The sequence below is a fragment of the Strix aluco genome, chromosome 4 (assembly GCF_031877795.1).
Source record: "Strix aluco isolate bStrAlu1 chromosome 4, bStrAlu1.hap1, whole genome shotgun sequence".
NCBI lineage: Eukaryota > Metazoa > Chordata > Aves > Strigiformes > Strigidae > Strix > Strix aluco.
The window spans coordinates 92,441,346-92,460,092 of record NC_133934.1 but is presented as its reverse complement, the minus strand read 5'-3'; the positions used below and the strand labels follow the sequence as shown (position 1 = coordinate 92,460,092).

At 39.4% G+C, this 18,747-nt stretch overlaps 1 protein-coding gene across 3 annotated transcripts in view; it reads left to right on the top strand.

Annotated features, from left to right (window-relative positions):
* Nucleotides 1-18,747, top strand: part of RGS6 (regulator of G protein signaling 6) — a 288,251-nt gene that overhangs the window by 12,904 nt on the left and 256,600 nt on the right. For all 3 annotated transcript variants that reach the window (XM_074824301.1, XM_074824299.1, XM_074824300.1), the window contains exon 2: nucleotides 836-940. In XM_074824301.1, the coding sequence (XP_074680402.1) occupies nucleotides 857-940 (84 nt within the window). In that variant the 5' untranslated portion in view covers nucleotides 836-856. The remainder of the gene's footprint in view (nucleotides 1-835; nucleotides 941-18,747) is intronic.

Sequence of the window (18,747 nt, the reverse complement as noted above, 5' to 3'; positions counted from 1 at the left end):
CTTGTCAAATGTGCTGGTGGAAGAAAAATTTAAAATATAACATTTGACTTAGAATGTAAAGTGTCCTCCCTGCCCTGAGCCCCTTTTTTTAAATTTAAACTACTGTTTTTGCCTCAAGCCTGGCATGCCCTGGAGGAGATAAGGCAGCATTTCTCTGCTTCTAGAAGATAGTTCGGGTTAAGGCATGTTATGCACAGTTGTTTGTCTGTGTGCTGCTGCCTTTTCCCAGCTGTATCGTGAGAAGAGGTGAGGGGAGGTGCTTACCCTGAGCAAGCAGCGGTGCCTTCCTGGTTCCTGGCTGCTCTCTGGGAGTTGGGGAAAGCCAAAGGTGGCTCCGAGTGTCTGCAGGTGACAACTGGCAGTGTGTCTGACAGTCTGAACCTGCTGATTCCAGCGGGGTTTCATTCTGTCTCACAGTAAGCTTTTTATCCTCCTTGGCTTTTTGTTTGAGGGTACCTCAAAAGCTCCTAGAAAAGTCTAAGCTGATTGTGCAAGGAAAGGAAGTGTGCAAAGTATTAATTTGTCTTTTATTGAATGGGAGCTTATGATAAACAATCAGAACAGGGGGAGAAGAGTGTGTGTGTGTGTGTGGGATGACCCTAGCCACAGCTGTATGTGACTTGACAGTCTTGCTCTTGGGGCATTGTGCTTTAGACAAATCAGTTCGATGCATTTAACTGTCTGACGCAGTGTGATAAAATCCTGCACTGGGTGAAGTCTGGAGCATGGTTCCCTCTGTAGCATTGTCGTCTGTCTGCCTTGGAGGTAGTCGTGTGTCCTTGCCTTGCTCCCCTGCAGCCTGGAGTGATGCTGACTTTTGCTTCTGTCCTTGCAGTCTGAGCGACGAGAGGCAAACATGGCCCAGGCGCCCGTAGATCCAAGTAATGTGGAAACCACTGACCCAGAGGAGAGTTCTCCAAATATGATAGTCTACAGAAAGGTAAAGATTTGGAGCTTTTTGCAAAAATCTCGTATGTGGTTCCTAGTTTTATCACACTAAGCATAAAGCAGCTGGCATACAACAATCTTTCAGTGCATTTTTTTCTATTTTCCTATTGTGGTTTTTGTTGCATAACTTAGTTTGATTCTTTGCAGGCAGTTGTTATTAATTTCCGTTGCATTGCTTAAATTAAAAAAGAGAAACCTCTCAAGTGCTAGTGAAAAATGAATTAGACAAAGGTAAAATAACAGCAACACATGATGTCAAAGAAAATTCTTTTGCCATGATAAAATGTCTTATTCTGAAGTACTTTGGAGGTATTGTAGGAAAGCAACCTATTGACCCATTTGCTAAGGCATTGTTTTACTCTGGGGTAGGTGTATCTGAGTCTCTTTGTAATTTAATGAAATCACGTAAATACATTTTATTTAGCCTGTAAAATATTTCTTATGTAGCATGCGAAAGTGCTGTATGGTTCTAACAAAAATAAAATTTCTTGCATGGCTCAAGTTACAATTCTGTTAACTCAAGAGCTACAATGCTAGCTCAAATCAAGTTTCCTCGTGTAGTATGATCCTGGGTAAAATTTATATTTTCACTCATTTTTACACCTTACAAAATAGCAATAAATAGCTAAAGTGTGTTGGGTGTACATGGTACTCTTTTCTACTTGCATGGTTGCAATCTTGATGACTTTCATATGCTGAGAAAATAATTTAGGTTTCATATAGAACGTAAGTTATTTAAAGTGTTACTTTTTGATAACCGTAACTTTGGTTTAGTTGTTGCATATTTGGTTTGGAATCTGGAATTGTTAACATGGGAAAATTTTCTGGGTAATGTGTAGGCTTGTTTGTTTTGAATGTGTTATGAACACACTTTGGCTGCTAATTTGGAAGTAGCAGTAGTCAGCTAGTCAGATTATCTTTTTAGAACCTGTTTGTGAAGAGGTCCAACACCCCAGCAAGTTGAAGCAGATACGGGATATGAAAGAAGTTTCTAGTTGCATGATCTAGACGATTAGGGTATTAAATCTGTGACTCTGCAGAGAATCCACTTACCTATTCTTGAAGCCATTGTTTTATTTGAATGTGCCTTACTTTCTATTCATCTCATGGCATTTCTACTTATGGATTTCTCCATTTCTTTGCCTTTTTAATGTTTCATTATTGTCACTGTAGCATGAGCCTTGTAAGTTCTGTGGTATCAATGGAGAACATACTCCTGTCATTTGATTCATATCTCCTTACTGATGCTCTCAGATGTCAGTATTACCAGCCCCTCATAATACATCATCTGTCAAAATACATAGTTCTCTTTCAGAAGAGCGTGCCCCATGTGTTGTTCAGTAATACTATGTTCTGTATTGTCAATATTAAGCTAACGCATGTCCGTCAGGTTTTTTTGTTGAGGGTTTTTGTTGCTTTTATGAATAGGGTTAATATTACCTATTCTTCAAAGTTAATTTCCATTGGTGATTAACTTTCTAAATCTAATTTACTGTTTGATATTAGTTATATATGTTACACATCAATAATATGTTCCTTAGTGTTGAGAAATCATATGCAAAATCTGAGACAAGACTTTTATTCTCTTGATTATCTCTCCTCTCTCCAAATGAGTGTTTAGCTCTTCATCTCTCATTTCCTTTCAAATGGCTTGATTGCCAGTAATGAATGAGAAAAATACTGCACTGGACTTCCTGAAATACAGAACACAATCTGCCCTGTACGGTCCAGGGTTGGTGTTGTGTCACAGTAAAAGAAAAGGTTTACTTCTCACAGCAGGGATCTTGAGATGCAATTGTTGATTCCCCTAAGGAAGAAGAAGAAGGGTGGGCTTCAGTAATGGGACCACAGTAATTCCTGCTGTGTCAGCTATTTTATTGCTTGTCATAACTGTCATATTTGTGGGTTTTGAGAGAGGAAAGCACTACAAATACAACCCTGAATTGTTCATGCCTTCTTTACTGAGACTCACTGTGGTCTATTTGAAGTTCATAAGCCAACAGGGCGGTTGTGGTAGCCTGTTTTTCTTTATAATCACTACTGAGAGATACACACATCTAAAGAACAAATCAGATCTTAGGCGGTGCTCAGTGTCCCTTTGGAGCAACCTCTGCTGTTTTGTTTATGCAGAAAAGCCTAGAACAGGCTATTCTCTTTACTTAGGTAGGTAAAACTTAAGTGGGATGGATTTTGGCCGTGTAGAGCAAAATAAACTAATTTATTTTGACTCCAATTAGTTTGTGATACTCTCTATGGACTCCTGCAAGCAAATGGATTCTAACTGCTTTGATTGCTACAGCAGATGGTCTCAATGAGATAAGACTTATTTTCTACCTTCATGGTTAACCTTTTGGGGGCTGATATTTATCAAATTGTGAGGCATGTTATTTTTTAAATCCGAAATGCTCAATGTTGCCCTACTGTTCTGGAAGACATCTGTGTGTGAATTAGGTAGTGCAGATGCACTCATTAGGGTAAGTAGTGTTTAGGGTGTGATACGCCTCACCCTACACTTGTTAAAACAAATTGTACCCTAAATTACATGAGCTTTATTGACTAGGTCTCCATTGACTCTCATGGGTGCCTCAACACCTAGCTGTCAGGTACTTATGACATATGGTAGACATCTATAATTAAGCAAGCTGCATCCCACTCCTAGGATCTGTGCTTCCTCTCATCTCTCTGTATGTCTCAGTACTTAGTCCTGGGCTGGTTTTAGGGCTATCAGTAGTGCTGCAGTAAGGATGTGCTGTCATTTATCTTCTTTGGCATAGTGATACCCAATGAAAAATTTAAAGGTGCTACAAAGATTGTATTGCCATTTAAGTACTGCTCTGTGGGTAAAATGTAGGAACCATCGGTCTGGCCACATCTGGAGAAGATGCTGATATATTTTTTGTTGAGATTACTACTGGAAGAGTGGTATGCGGTGCTTAAAAAGACTGTTTGAAATGCTCTACCCTCCTTTTTGTGGGAGCAGGTAATGTCAATACACAAGGACTTCTGGGGAAGTGAGTGACATCCCAGTCCTCACTTCAGTCTGTGAGCGTTGTGTGGGTGCTGCTGCATGGAAGGAAAAAAATGCAATAAAAAGCCAGTGAGAGGAGAAAAACACACTCCAAGCAAACAGTAACAGAAAATACCAATTGATTTTAAATGCCTGTCACATCCCCTTGAAATCCAGCCACCCTTGATTGCCTTTCTGGCTTCTAAGTGCTGGTTACTATGTTCCAGGGGCTTCTTCGGTTTATCATTCCAATAATCCAGGTCTGAAAATTCACCTTCTTGCAGACCATGTTGAAGGACAGACAGTTCATGGACAGCTTCTGGCACCAGATCTATTAGGCAATCTATTACCAAAATTTGGCGAATCAAATCTTCTTACAGAAAAGATGGTAGAAAATTGTCATGTCACTGAAAGAAAAGAAAAATCAAAATATTTAGGTCTTGACTTAAAGAAGAACTAAAAATACCAATAAGGAAGAATTGTTTAGGAGTACCTGGGGAATATAACAAGGATGAAAACACAGGAATGAAAATCTAGATTGGATAGCAAGGTGTACTTGTTCCTGTGAGAGATCTCTTAGGATGGGGAAGAGTTTGCAAACTGTGCTGTTAGAGATGTTTAGAACCACTGTGAGCATGCATGCTCTGAGAGATATCAAAGGGTATCTTCAAAAAAATGACCTGGATTGTCTGATGGTACATTTCCATCTCTGCTGAATTTGGGCAGACACATCTCCTATATATGCTTGCTAACACTGGCACTTAGTGAGTTAAATTTTGAATTTTTATGGTTACTCATTGTAAATCTTTTGAACAAGCAGGAAAATCTAATTTCCAAAGGCAATTACTGTTCTAAGTAAATGTAATACAAACTTGCAGCTGCCGCAAGATGCTTTCAGAGAAATCTGAGTTGTTTGCTACCTTCAGTACTTGGCAGCCTTACCCTCTTTTTAAATGCTGGTTTAAGATCTGAATTGTAATCATTTTTTTTTTTTTAAAAAAAGCAACCTTAGCAGCTTTTCTCCAGGCAGATTTCAGGGTTCCAGTTGTGGCAAATAGGTGGAGTGTTGCTGTCAGACCTGATTCAACATGGTGATAGGGTGAGAAATGTGAGAACAAGCAGTTGTGAAGACAGATGTATGCATGCAAAAAATGTATGGACCACGAAGCAGAAAGATGGGGGAAGAGACTGTTGTTAAAATTAGCTGTTCAGATAAAAATGTAATGCTGGTATTGGGAGCTAGTCAGAAGACCAAGACTACTATTTGTTTGTTCTTCCATTGTGCTAATAGCACATGGAAAACGTATCTCAATAGGACACTGTCCAAGTAACCAAGAGCAGACAAAACACACAAGGGTATAGTCCACATGATGACTTTTTGCAAAGAAATACAAAGCTGCAGTGTGTTAAAATGAGGTGGATTTCATGCATAGAACTCTTATACTTTAATAAATGAAAGCAGTCTGCATCTTTTTTGAGGTTTCCTAAACCTTTCAAGGTTTTATGCTGTTCCTAGTGAGAGGCAGCAGAACTTAAAATGCATTTAAACTGTGGAGTACTTTTGGCATTCTTTTTATTTGTCTCTTGAGTTATATTTTAGGATTCTGCTGCATGTAAAGAAAGGCCTTGAACCTTACTTTTGTACATGAAATCTGAGATTCTCACACACTTGCTTCTGTTACAAAATTACGATGATAATGCATGTGTTGGTAACACTGCAGACCCATAGTCTTCAAATTTTAAACCAAAGATTTTTCTGTACTGTCATTAAAGATTACTTTATGGCATTTTAAGATCTTGCTCTTGACATTTCTTTTTTATTCTGTTTCCAGACTAACAGCCCTAAACCAGGATTAAACTAGGACTGAATTTGAGACTACATATCAGTCCTTCAGGAATTGAAACACATGCAGTTTTTGATAAGTAACCCCAAAACTAGCATTGTTAATGTTGGAAAATAAATTTAAACCCAATCTTGTTACCAAGATGTGTTACAGGTTAGGCATCAGGACAGCTTTAATTCTGCACTTCTGTACTGCACATTGAAAAGGAGGCTTTAGTTAATTTATCACTGCAAGTACTCATGTGCCTTGGCTGTAAACAAAAGTTGACCATTTTTTGAACCTTGCTAATTTCTTTATCCAACTGATTTATTGTGTCAGTAACTTTGACTGCACAGTGTTGCATAGAGAGGGGGAAACGCCTGTGGGCAAGATGGGCCACTTGTTAAATTGTGGCTGTAGTGAAGGGCAGGTGTGTTTTATCTAGGAGATTCCCTTTTGGCATTTCCTGTAATAGCAGGTGTAACACTCAATAATTCTCCTTTCCATACCTCATACAATAAAATCTTGGGGAGAGGAATCACAGTAGTGGCATTAAATTTAGTCCTACGGAGAGAGAGAGGCTGTATAGTAGAGGACAAAGATGGGAGCGGCTGGGTGCAACAAATGTGTTGGGCAGGAGCAGCAGAGAAGAGTGAGCCAAGTACGCTGGTAAGTCATAGGACAGTCATTGTCCAGTATTGTGCAATGGCAATGAAAAACACAAATATGATCCCAGAATGTCTTGGAGAAATATTTCAAGGGGAGTGAAAGGTGTCAGTAGTATTATGCAAAGGACCAGTGATAACGGCCTCATCTAGGTCATGGTGTAGTCTTCTCTGTTGTCATCTCTTGTCTTCAGAAAATATGACCTGGTTACACAGGATGGACTAGAAACAAGTGGCTTATTTGTCTGAACAAAACAAAATGAGTTAGGAGAGATGTAATTACTCTGCAAGAGTGCTCTAAGGGATGTCAGGCAGGGAGAAGACCTTACTAAACTGAGGATAGTACTGGTGTGCACACAAATTTTTATAAATTTCTGATGAATAAGTGCAATCTGGGAATTAGGAGGTGGTTCCTAGTTATCGGAAAACTGGACTTCTGGAGCAGTCACTCCATGGAGTACTGCAGCCAGGGAAGCCAGCTGGTTTTAGGATAGGTATAGGCATGTTTTTGAAGAGGCCTGCGTGACATCATTTCTTGCAAAAGTAGAAGAGGAGACACAATGAGCCAAGAAGTCTTTCTAGCTTTAGATTTGTACCTTCTTCAGATTACCTTGAACAGGGACTAAAATACCTTCAAACACCCTTTAGTTACGCAATAGCAAAAGTTTGTACTGCTGAAGTTTGACATGTGCTGGTGTCCTTGAACAAAGCTAATGCCACTGACCTTGACTGTAGCTGTCACGGGAACCTTGTGGTAAATCTGGGAACTGTGTGTTTGATTTCCGCATCTGTTAAGATGAGTATGAATGATTAATGACCTAAGGCATTAGTGTAAGATTGCACAAAGTTAGTGCCCAGAGGACTTCAGAAGCTGGCTTGCATCGTTGTTTACACACAAACAAAGCTGTTGTACAAGTGGCAGAAACATGTTGTTAGAGTCAGGTGGAGGTGATCCATCTGCAGGAAGGGCTTTTGGACACTGTGGTTTGTTGTTTCTTTCCATCATTTGTTTTGCAGTAATAGTTAAGACTGAGCTGAGGTTAAAGATTCAGCTTAGTAGGTGGTGTGCAAAGTTATGAATAGGGAAGTGCATGTAAGGTGGTAGGTTATAATAAAAATAAATAAAATAACTGCTGTCTTGTTTCTCTTTTTAGATATATAAATACATACATATATATGTGCACACATACTTACATGCCTTTGAAGTAATGAGGATGAACAAATAACTTAGGTTTTCCCTGATTATATTGTTTAGCCTAATATAGGAAGTACATTCTTAGAACATATATAAGATACTTTGAAAAGAGAGGGAGATATATATGTGTATATGATATATTTTCTTATATATCCTATATGCATTAAATCTTTCCATTCAAATAATGCACGCACAGAATAATTAGTTCATGTTTTACAGATATGAATCTGTCTTTCTGTTCTTGGAAAAGGTGGCTTTAGCCCTTGTGTAAAGGTTGCCTTACCTCTCGTATATTGCATTTGAGAGATTTTGATCATAAGCCTATAGTTATCTTTCTTTTTTTGTGTGTGTAGTTTTCTCCATATTCAGAAGCAGTTGTTTTATTTATTTAGTTTTCTTTCTTCTCTGGCTCATCTTTTCTCTGTTCCTGTTTGTAACTGAAACAAACTGTCTCTTGCACTCATAAAAGTCTAATTACAGTGATCTATTACTTTAGCTGTTCTCACAGGCAGAAATAAGACGAGCCAGGACCAATAGCTATGACAACTTCAAAGTATATTTTTAGCAAAGCGACCAGTGCAAATTTAGAATACCAAGATAAAAAGGGAAGGTTTGGCTAGAGGGTAGGATTATGCTCTTCTAGCTGTAGCGTTTAGTGCCTTGCATTTTTGGAAAGGGATCTTTCCTATTCCCCCAGCATCTTTCTCATGTTATTCTCTGTATTTGTTGTTGTCAGCATTTTAAGTTATGGTCTTGGAGTATTTTCACTGTGTTTGTTGATTTACTTTTTCATGTTGTTTTGGGCAAGAGGCTGATTATGAGTGTTTTCTTTCTGCCTAAAGCATCATTTTAGCCATGGGATTGTTTCATTTATTAAAAACAAAACAAAGTAGTGAGGTAGTAGAGAGCTGTTAACCTGACTCGTTCCAGGAGGCAGCTTCTCACTATTTCAGATGCAGTCTTGAACTCTAATATTAAGATGATAGAGAAGAGTTTGGATGGAATTGGATGAAATGCACACAATCCCACTTTTTTTTGTTTTGTCATAGAACTTTAGGTAAACCCTTATTCTATCCTGATTAATAAAATATCACTCCAGAGGATTATGAACTTCTTAAAAGTTCATAAAGCTCTGTGATAGAGTGGGAGGATTCATTTCAATAAATAGAATTACATGTGCGGGACCATGAAAATATGCAAATGAAGTTCCATTTAAAAACTCATGTTTTGCATCGTAAGACATTTTGAAGCGTGCTTTCTTTTTTTCATGAGAAGCTGTCATACCATGTTCAAGGGGAAGCAATTTCTTTTATTCTTTTTTCTTTATTGCTCCTGTTGTTGTCCTGTGTCGTCTTTTTCCTTGTCTTTCCAAAGTTAAATGAACTGAAGGAGACGAGAAGTAACCGGTTAACCAGACACTGAAGTGTGCAAGTCTGCTTAACAAAAAATTGTATTCTCATTCTTGAGTATATTTGATATTTTAGTTCAAAGGCTACATGTTTTTGAGGGGGGGGGGGAGGGGGGAATGAGCAAAGGTGTTCATTTAAATAAGATATCTCCCTACTTTGCTTTTCTTTGATGTTAATGGAGCTCATTAATATTAGCTTGCATTGAAGTGTGTGGAAATTGTACTTTGGACCAATAATACAGTACCTCTGAAGGTAAAGTGATACATATTTGTGGCATACATGAGAAGAAATGATAAAATATGTATTTTTCTAATGCTTTAATTGAAAGAATGAGTGGAATAGGTAGGAAGAAGAATTTAATCAAGGAACGTGTTAATGAACTATTCAGATCTATTTCTTGAGAGAGAAAGCTGATCAAGTCCAATTTTGTTCATATTTCAATTTTGTAAAAAAAAGGGGGTTTGTGAGATTGAAGCCAAATAGAAATGGTTCTGTGGTTATGTTTTTGAGGTCTAGATGAAAATGGTTTTGTCTACCAGAGTCTTAGAGCATAGTGCTGCAGATGTCGCTTCTGTTCTCCTCCTCTACCAGCTATTTTGGGTTGTATTTTTCCCCCATTTGTTGAAAACAGGTTTGGTGGCCATTGCATATGAAGAATTTTCCTCTCTGTCTCTGTTAACATTTCACATGTTTTTTTCTTATGTCTTGCATTAGTTGGCAGTTTAGCAAGGAGACCTGGAACTGGAGGGCTGTGGAGGCTGTTTAATAACCTCTGTAATTGTGAGCACAATTCTCCTTTGCTTGTTGGCATGACCATGGCTGCAGGAGCTGTTTCAGTGGTGCCCCAGATAAAGGGAATATTTCATTCACTGATGCTATAATTAGATGCCTTTCCCCATCAGTAAATCCACACAATTTTGTTAAACATGGCTTGTAGCTACATACAAATTATCTCATTCAATAACTTGCACAAAATGTCACATAAACCTTGGCAGCACTGGGTTCTTGTCACTTGCACTGTTCCCCACTGGGCTCTTAATAGCAAAATTAACTGGAATTAACTATAAAGTAAAGTTAAGTAAAATTAACTGTAGTTAATTATATTTTTCCTATGCATGAAAAAACAGAGCTTTGATAATGGCACTACTGTTGTCTGTATGCTGAAGATCGTTCAACCATTGGCTTGTATCTGAGAAGTTATCTGTGGAAAAAGCAGTGACTAAACCCACATTTTTTTAATAACGTGAAAGCATCTGTTCTTTGGAAACAGAGTGCCTAAGTGCTTTTTCCCTTGGTCCTCTTTCCACCAGGAAAGGTGACCTACTTCGGTAGTGATTTTTTTTTTTTTTAAAAAGTATTTTTGACTGGAAAGCACTTAAAACATGTTGAATTATAACAAGTTTTCCTTTCTGCATGGAAGGAAGAAACTTCTGTTTTCTTTTTCAACAGTTAAAATGGTGTTTAAGTTTTTCATAGTGTGTTTAGCATCAGCGGTGCTCTCTTCCTCCCACTTAAGAGATGTCTGAGAGTTTCAGGTGGCATAGGAAAGACCTTGACCCAAACTTGCATGAAATTGTGACAGGCTAAAAGTTTTGTGGTGCTCTGGTTCTGTCTTTGCTAAACTGTTAATTTTGTGTGTGTTTGTGTATCTTGACGTTCATGGGTAAAAGTGTTCAAAGGAAAAACAGAAGATTGAAGGAGAATGCACCAAACGTAGGCAGAAAGAATTAGTGAACTGGAAGGGTGATGCATTTTGGAGAGAGAGTTAAGACTCAAGATTGCTTTTAAAAAACCAGCATTTTCTGACTTAGAGTTGCAAAAGATATTTAGAAGTACTTAAAGCAGTTCTTCAGCAGTCTTAAAAGTATCTGACTCCACTTGTGGGCTGCATGCAAGCTGTAATTGTAGTATGTTGCTGTCATCATTGTCTTTAATTGCATAAACTTGATTTATTTGAGAAACATTTGGCCATAGAGTGAGGCCCTGAGTCACCTCCGAGGTGCAGGCAAAGGCACACTGAAGCTACATACTCCATTTTGCAGTTTCCTGAATTTATTTTTTTTTCCCCCCTCCCAAGTGTTTCATTTGACAGTCTCACTGTTCTCACAGTATAGCTGTTTCAAGTTGGTTAAATTTAACTGAAGGTTGGGTATTCTTTAGGCCAATGTTGTCTCAATAGCACCGAATTCATCTGCCAGGCTGAGGGAGAGCAATGAAAAGAGGGACATGGTCGTGTGCTGGGGCATATACCCCGTGGTGAACACTGCTTTACTCCTCTGATTTTGCATTTGAAGTGCTGAGAAAAAGAGTTGATGACCAGAGAAACCATTTAAATATGTCAAGTTGCAGAGAGCTTCCTGGGGCGTTCAAGGACAAGCAGCTGGGATGCTTCTTTCTAAATGAATTACAAAAACATGTAGGAATGGGTAAACCGGCTCCATTACTTTAACTATTTTCTCCCTAGTGTCTTAAATTTTTGCATACTTATGCATACTTATCAGCTGACCAGCTTTCTCTGTGGCAGCCGTGCCACTCCAAGAGTATTTTGAACAGGGCGAGCAAAATCCCTGTTCTGGGAAACTGGTTATTGGAGGGAGATTGTAAGAAGAGAGGAGGCAGCTGTTTTAACTTCTGGGCTTACACCTCGCAGCTGGACTTGAATCTAAAGTATAAGAAAACAGTGACAATTTGCCACCTCTTTCTGGGTCTGTTGGAAATCATTTGATTCTTTTTGATTTTGTAGCAGACAGACACTCCTTGCAAAAGAAAATATCCTAGAGACACTGAAGTAGTATGAATTGAGATGTCCAGAAAATACAGTCTGTCCATCTTGTCTCTGATGGTTTTGGGGTCTGTATCCACAGGACCTGACAGTTTGATCCTGTGGGAAATTAGCAGCTTAGAAGGGAAGGCAGCAGCTTCAGCACAGAAGAATCCTTTGGGCTCCCTAGGCACCCCCACACCTCGCCAGGGTAAACTCCTGAAGGGGCTTCTCACATGTACAAGACTTGAATTAACTGTTGACAAAATTGAAATCGGTATTATCTTCCTGAATTCCTAAGGATGAGACCTTTGAAAGAAACATCTGAAATATTTAGTAAGAATTGTTGTTCATTGTTAGCTCAGTAGGTTTGCAGGCAGCTGAACAAATAGTTGACTCATCATAAAATAGCTCTGTAAGTCACAGAGGAACCAAATGCTGTGAGGTACATGTTTGGGGATATCAGGGTGAGAATTTTTTTATTTAAAGAAACTGTTTATGAAAACTTGTGTACAAGGTATCAGTAAGGATTTTTACTGGGTTCCTGGTGGTGTATTTATCACATCCAGAGATGAAGACCTAGACTACCTCAGGTGCAATGCACCCACCCAACACATTGCATTGATTTAAATTGTTTTTCTGCTTCACTGAGGGCAGGTATTTGAACCCAATCCTGTGGCATCAGGTGTGTGTTGTCACAGCTGGACTCCTGACTTCTGTTGGCTTTTTTCCTTCCTCCCATGACTCTTGTTTTTTGTTTTGTTTTTTAACAAATACATTTTCTGTTTTGTGGAATGAAACAATATATCAAAATCATTACATTTTTTAGAAAAGTAATCTTGTTTATCATCCTCATTATGGGACTGTTGCATCAGTGGTGGGCTGCAGCAGTGGTGTAGGAACTTAATTTCTTTCTTCCTTCCAGTGAGATAAGGGGAACTTAACATTTTTCAAATTCATATTCCAATCTGATAACTTCTTGATCTTGGAAATTTTTCCAGAAGCATCACAAGAAATGGATTCTCCATGGCTTCCTGGCTGAAAGTGGAAATGTGTAGGAAACCATTTAGGTGCACGTCTGAAGCTGTCCTCCAGATCTTGGCAGAGGTCAGCTAATCAGGGAGATAATTGAGGCTATCACTAATTTTTTTTCTTACTTGGAACTGCAGAGAATAGCTTGGAACTGGGCAAGTGGTCCCACATGTTGGAAGAGCAATGTATTGAGGAGAGATGGGTTAAGATTGTGTGGGAAGAGCCTCAGGCAAAATCGGTGCTTAGGAAGGAGAGGAGGGATGGAGGAGCACTTTTTTCCCCATCAGATCGTGTGTTGAATCTGGCTCACTGTAACTTTTAAAGTAGTGCTCCCATAAAAATTGGACATGCCTGTTTGATGTGGCTAATGCTTTTGTGCTTTGTCTAACCTACCCCAGACTCCAGAACAAGAAAAGCATTTCTGTGCTGAAGGAGGTAAACCTTTCAGGATCTCGCGACCCCCCCGCCACCCCCCCACCCCCCACCCCCAATCCTAATTAAAACCAGAGTGCTCTTTTTCTCTTAGTTCATACAGAAAGAAAACAAAACTTTCCACAGAGTTCTGTAACGGAAATATAGCTCTCCTATATTGCCATGGAAATTGGGTTAAGTAAAAGCAGGGGCTCTTGGCCTGTTTTATGCAGGTTCCTTAATCATGACTCTTCCATTTCTGCTATTACTTTGGGTCAGAGCATGAGTAGCCAGGCAGTGGGTATGGAATTCAAAATTTATTTTTTACACATTGCTGAAATAAAAGCTTCTCCTTGCTGAAAAATTAATTACTGAGTGTTCCAGCACCTTATAAGATATTTATATGTTCTCCTGAGTCCTGTCTCTTCCTGTTTCAAAGTGCTGTCTTGAGAGCAGTTCAGGCAAGAGAACTGCTCAGCTGCACTTCGTAGTCTTCCTCTCTGCCAAGGAGTCTCAAGACGGCACTCAAAAACAAAGAGACGTACTCTGGGGAAAGTATGAATATTAGATCACTTTGGTTTAATCATTCGGGATACAGTGGCCTCAATTTATGCATTTGACATTTTGGGGGTTTTGTTGTTGTGGTTGCTAAAGTGCATCTCAAAATTGTTAAATGTAGGGTTCTTAAAGGCATTGGAAATCCCAGATGGGTAGTGCTGTTGTGTTACTGTTGTCCAAGGTCTGTGTCCAGTGTATAAAGAACTTGATGACAAAATCACTTGTCTGTTACTTTAATGGCTTTTTGTAGTGTTTTCATTGTGGTTTTTTATCCCCTTGTCTTTGAAACAGATAGAAAAGAAGAATTTGCTGGTTTTGCTTCATTTGGGAATGCACAGGATAGATGGTGGTCTGATTAAATAGCATCCTAGAGCTGCTGTTCTTAAAGGGGAAATAGTTGCTAGCATCAAATCCATTATGTAAAGAGGAGGCCCTCCAATGGTGTGGATCAGAATATTTGTTCTGGCTATGCTGGAGTGGCAGCAGTGAATTGATGTACTTCATCGGTGCTGCTGTAGAGCTGCTTGGCTCAGCTGTGTTCATAAAGTTGTTTTTCAGTGTTGTAATCCAAATGCTACCACTAACCTGCCTTGCATTTGTTGTTCTTGACTGTCTTCGTGGTTTAGGAGTTCAGCTGATGAAGTTGATATGTTTGTCAGATTCCATGTACTGAGCTCCATGCGGCAGGATGGTCACATCAAATAAAGACCACAAATCTACCAGCAGTGGTGCTAGTAATTAAGTCATGGTGTACAAAACACATCCTTTGGAAGCAGTGTATCTGCAGAGCTAAAATGAAACCTCTCATGAAATACCTCATCGTGATAATTTACAGAAACATTGAGGATTACATCTTGTTCTGTGGAGAAGCAAGGAGATAGAATAATGGCACAGGTTACTAGGTCCCTCAAAACCAATTTTAAATATGAGGAAAATGTTGTAGATCATCCTTTTCCATTTATTATGACTGGCTGGGCAGGCAGCGTAAGGTAAGACAACTCCTGTGTGGTAGCATATGAGGACAGAACCACCTGCCTTCTGGTGGATCTTAATGCTTTGAAGCCTGATGAAGTAGTGATGCTCTCTCTAAATGAGCATGGGGCACTGGGGGAAAGGAAGCATGTGCAGATGGACTGCAGGGGTACAGAGGCACAGCTTGCTCTGCTTCTTAGGTTACTCCATTGCTGCAGCAAGTGGACTCCCAGGGTGGGCAGCTGAAGAAAGTGCGTAAGAAGCACAGCCAAAGTCTGTGCTGGTGTTCCCAGCTATGCCTTCAAAGTTACTGTCTTGACACCTTATGAGGGAAGCTGAGGTTGGTGGCCGTTTCTTCTCTGAAGCAGTGCAGGGAACGTCACCTGAGGACATGCACGTTTTGTCTCTGCCTCCTTAGCTCATGTGTGCAAGAGGATCTTTATAAGTAATGTGGAAAAATAGGTATAGGAGGATCCAGGAGTCTGCTTAGTCTGCATGTTTGTTGCCAATCTCGGTGTCTGTGTCTGCCTGCCTTGCTTCCTGGGTGGTATGTGGGGAAGCTGGGACTTGTTTTAAAACTAGCAGGTCATTTAGCTTATACAGAAGTTTGCCCTGTGTGTATATCCCAGTGAAAATGTTTGAAGTCCTCAGGAAGAAGCAGCTAACAGTACTTATTTGTATTCAAGGCAGCTGAAGCATCAGCAATACTAACAGCGTCAGTGGTCCTGGTAATCTGTCTGGCCCTATCAAGAGAGCCTTTGAGAGCAAAGCTTCAAAGAAATAAATGCAAAAGGCTTGCGTTACAGTCTCTGGGTAGTGAACACGTTGAAGGTCAGTTGAGGTGTTTGACATCATGGTGATGCTGGGGACAAAGGGTGGCTTTTTGTAGTATTGGGAATGGGGAGGGAGGTTTGATATTTTGAACTGTACAGGGCAAATAAACTGTCCTCTGCCTTCCATATCATCTGTGCTTTTTCTCCCTATAAGTCACACTGCTGTCTCTGCTCTGTCACCTGCCTTTTTAAGTTACTGTGGTTTTATTCATGGTTTTTGGATTGTCTGTTGGTGAAAAAGCCCCATGTTTGGATACTTCGTTATTGATGATTGAACTACCATCTTTGACATCAAACTTGCAATATGAAGCTACAGAGGAAATTAAGTGTGTGACATGCAGCTTATTCTCAGTTTCCTCTACTTTTTTTCATTTTAATGATTTTGGGAGTGCTAAACTAATTAAAGTGGCCAGTAGCTTTCAGTATGTAGTTTAGTCTGAGACAAAATTAGTATCTTGTTTCAGCCAATATAATTCTGGAGGAAAGTAATTTAGTGGTAATAATGTTAAAAAATCAAAGCTAAATTTGCTGAATTGGATGTGCCTCTATAGAATAGGTCTTCTTTCTAACTAATGGGTTCAAATTAAAATGAAATAAATACCCGTAATGTTTCTAGAGATTTTACTGTACATAATAATTTCATAGACTACTGAAATGCAGCCACTCTTGGTTGAACAAGTATAAAGTTCAAAGCTGAAAGCTGCTTAATATTGAGAGCTAAAAAAGTGTTCTGTGTGTGAAGATGCTGTAGAAAGATTCTGCTGGATCAAAATGCAATAACTCAAATTGGGATTTGTCCCAGATACTTAGACTGATACCTTTACTATCATTAACAAAAGTAAGTATTCAGTCAGTAGCTGATGTTAAAGTCTGAGAGCTGCCTTAATACCATACTGAGCAAGGGACTTGATCTTACACAGTGTATGACCACTACAGCTTCTGAAGCATACTGCATCTACTTTGGAGCTCTCCCACCTACTAATTGGACTTTTCCTTGAAAACAATGCTAATTCAGATTTGGCTGTCTTTAGGATTGTTAATGGCTTAACCCCAAACCAGTTAAAGTCATTGGATATGCTCCCCTTCCCTTCAGCAAACTTTTGATCAGGACTTGTGCAAGTACAAATGAAAAGGGTTGCTGGATTTTGCCCTAAATAATTTTCTTGTAAACAAAGAAGAGTGTGTGTGTATGTATGTATATTTTTGTTTGCTGAGCTGTATCTATCCCTGAGTGTCAGCTGTGAATGAAAAGAAAATCAGATAAGTGAGAAAGTTAAGTCCGTTTTTACTGAGAGGCCAGCTTAGGTATGGTAGGAATCAGCAAATTCTTGTGTGGTTTTTGAAGTTAGGGCAATATGATTGTTAAAACCTGAGATCTGTCACCACTGCGACAGGTAGCAAGGAGGGTAAAGCTTGTTCAGTGGAGAACTTCAAGTCCAAACAGCATGGGCTGCTGAGGTGTTCAGGACCCTGGAGCATGTGTCTCATGATGGCAGGCTGCAGGAGCTGGCCTTGTTGAGCCTGGCAAAGAGGAAATCTAATAGAAGCCTACAGAGGATGGAAGAGTAATTGCAAAGCTGATGGAGCCAAGCACTTCTCGGTAATGCCAGATGATATAACAAAGGACATGGACCATGAATTACAGCTTGGGAAGCTCAGGTTGAATGCCAGAGAGAGAAAATTTCTCTAGGAGAGCAGTGCTGCACTGACTGTGTTACCAGAGGGGCAGAACCTGATGTCCAAGGAGATTTTCTGACCATGGCAGCCTGTTCTGGAGGGGACTGTGGCTGGAAGGCCCTCCTGTGCTCCCTCCTGGACAACCTGGTTCTCTAGGTGCACTTCTGAAAACAGGCAAAAGGGAGTTGTGAAAATAAAGGCTGTAGCCCCTTCTGCTACCTTTTGCATATTCTGTTGCAGCTTGTGGGAAGGGGCTGTGAGCTGCTGGTGTCACTCTATGCCATCATTCTAATTTACTTTAGGCAGTAAAATTATTTTACGTTTGATTATTGAATCCTTCTAGATGTGTCCAGCAGTAGTATAAATTTTCTCCGTGATTTTGCAGCAGTAGACTGGGCCATTTTTTTTTTCAGTTGTTTTAAACTTAAATCATCTATATGTAATTTCTGAATATTGATCATATAGGAAATTAAGCAGGAAGAGGAAATTTAAGAAGAGCATCCGCTGGACTATTAGGTGTAAGCAGTACAAAAACCGTCCTCTAGTAGTAAAGGCTACATACATACAATATTAATATTTTTGCATGTATAACATAAAGGTGTGTGCATACATATCCATATGTATATGTCTGGTTTTTGCATAGGTACAGCGTTTATCATATTTGAAGAGAGAGGGAGAAATATCCTGTGATGTAGGTAGTGGAGAGAAATTTCACAGATCTGGGATTCCGTTTTCCCTTCTTCAATTCAGTTGACTTCACTCTGCCTCAGTCCGTTCAATGAAAAATATCAATAGCACTGCTTTGCCTGTATTACTCTCTTCTTCTATCAGTGACTTCTTGCTAGTACAGTTTGCCAGAAGACAACTCATGTTTTGTTTTTGAGAAGACTTTGGCATTTTTCTGTTCTGATGCCAAGGAAAACTAAGACACTATAAAAATATCAAAAATGAAATCAAGATGCTCCTCTAGAGTCTCTATCCTGGAATTAAAATAAAATCATAATTGTATTACATGAAAACATTTCTGCACTTAAGTGGTATAATCTTATAAACTTAAGGTAATAATAAAGTTCTTTTAAGTTTTGACGTACCAGATAGGTGACTATCCTGTTCTGGCTAAAGCTTGCCCCAAGTCCCAGGCATGGTTTCCACTGCAGGCAGGCACCTGGGGAGGAGCCGAGGGTTAGCACTGCTGGAGGATCTCTGCCCCTCAGCACAGCCCCCTCTTTGATCTTTAATCATCAGTATAAATTTGCATTAATAAATTGAAGACATCACTCACTATATTTGTATCTTCTTGTATGTAGGCAGACTAAGTTTTAGCCTTTAACCTATCATTTTGCTCTGTCATTAGCTAAACTAGTCAATTCCTGCTGTGCATAGAATATTTCTCTCCTACAGCCTCTCATCCATGACCACTTCCCTTCATTCTCTTTCATTTGATATTTCTTTTTGC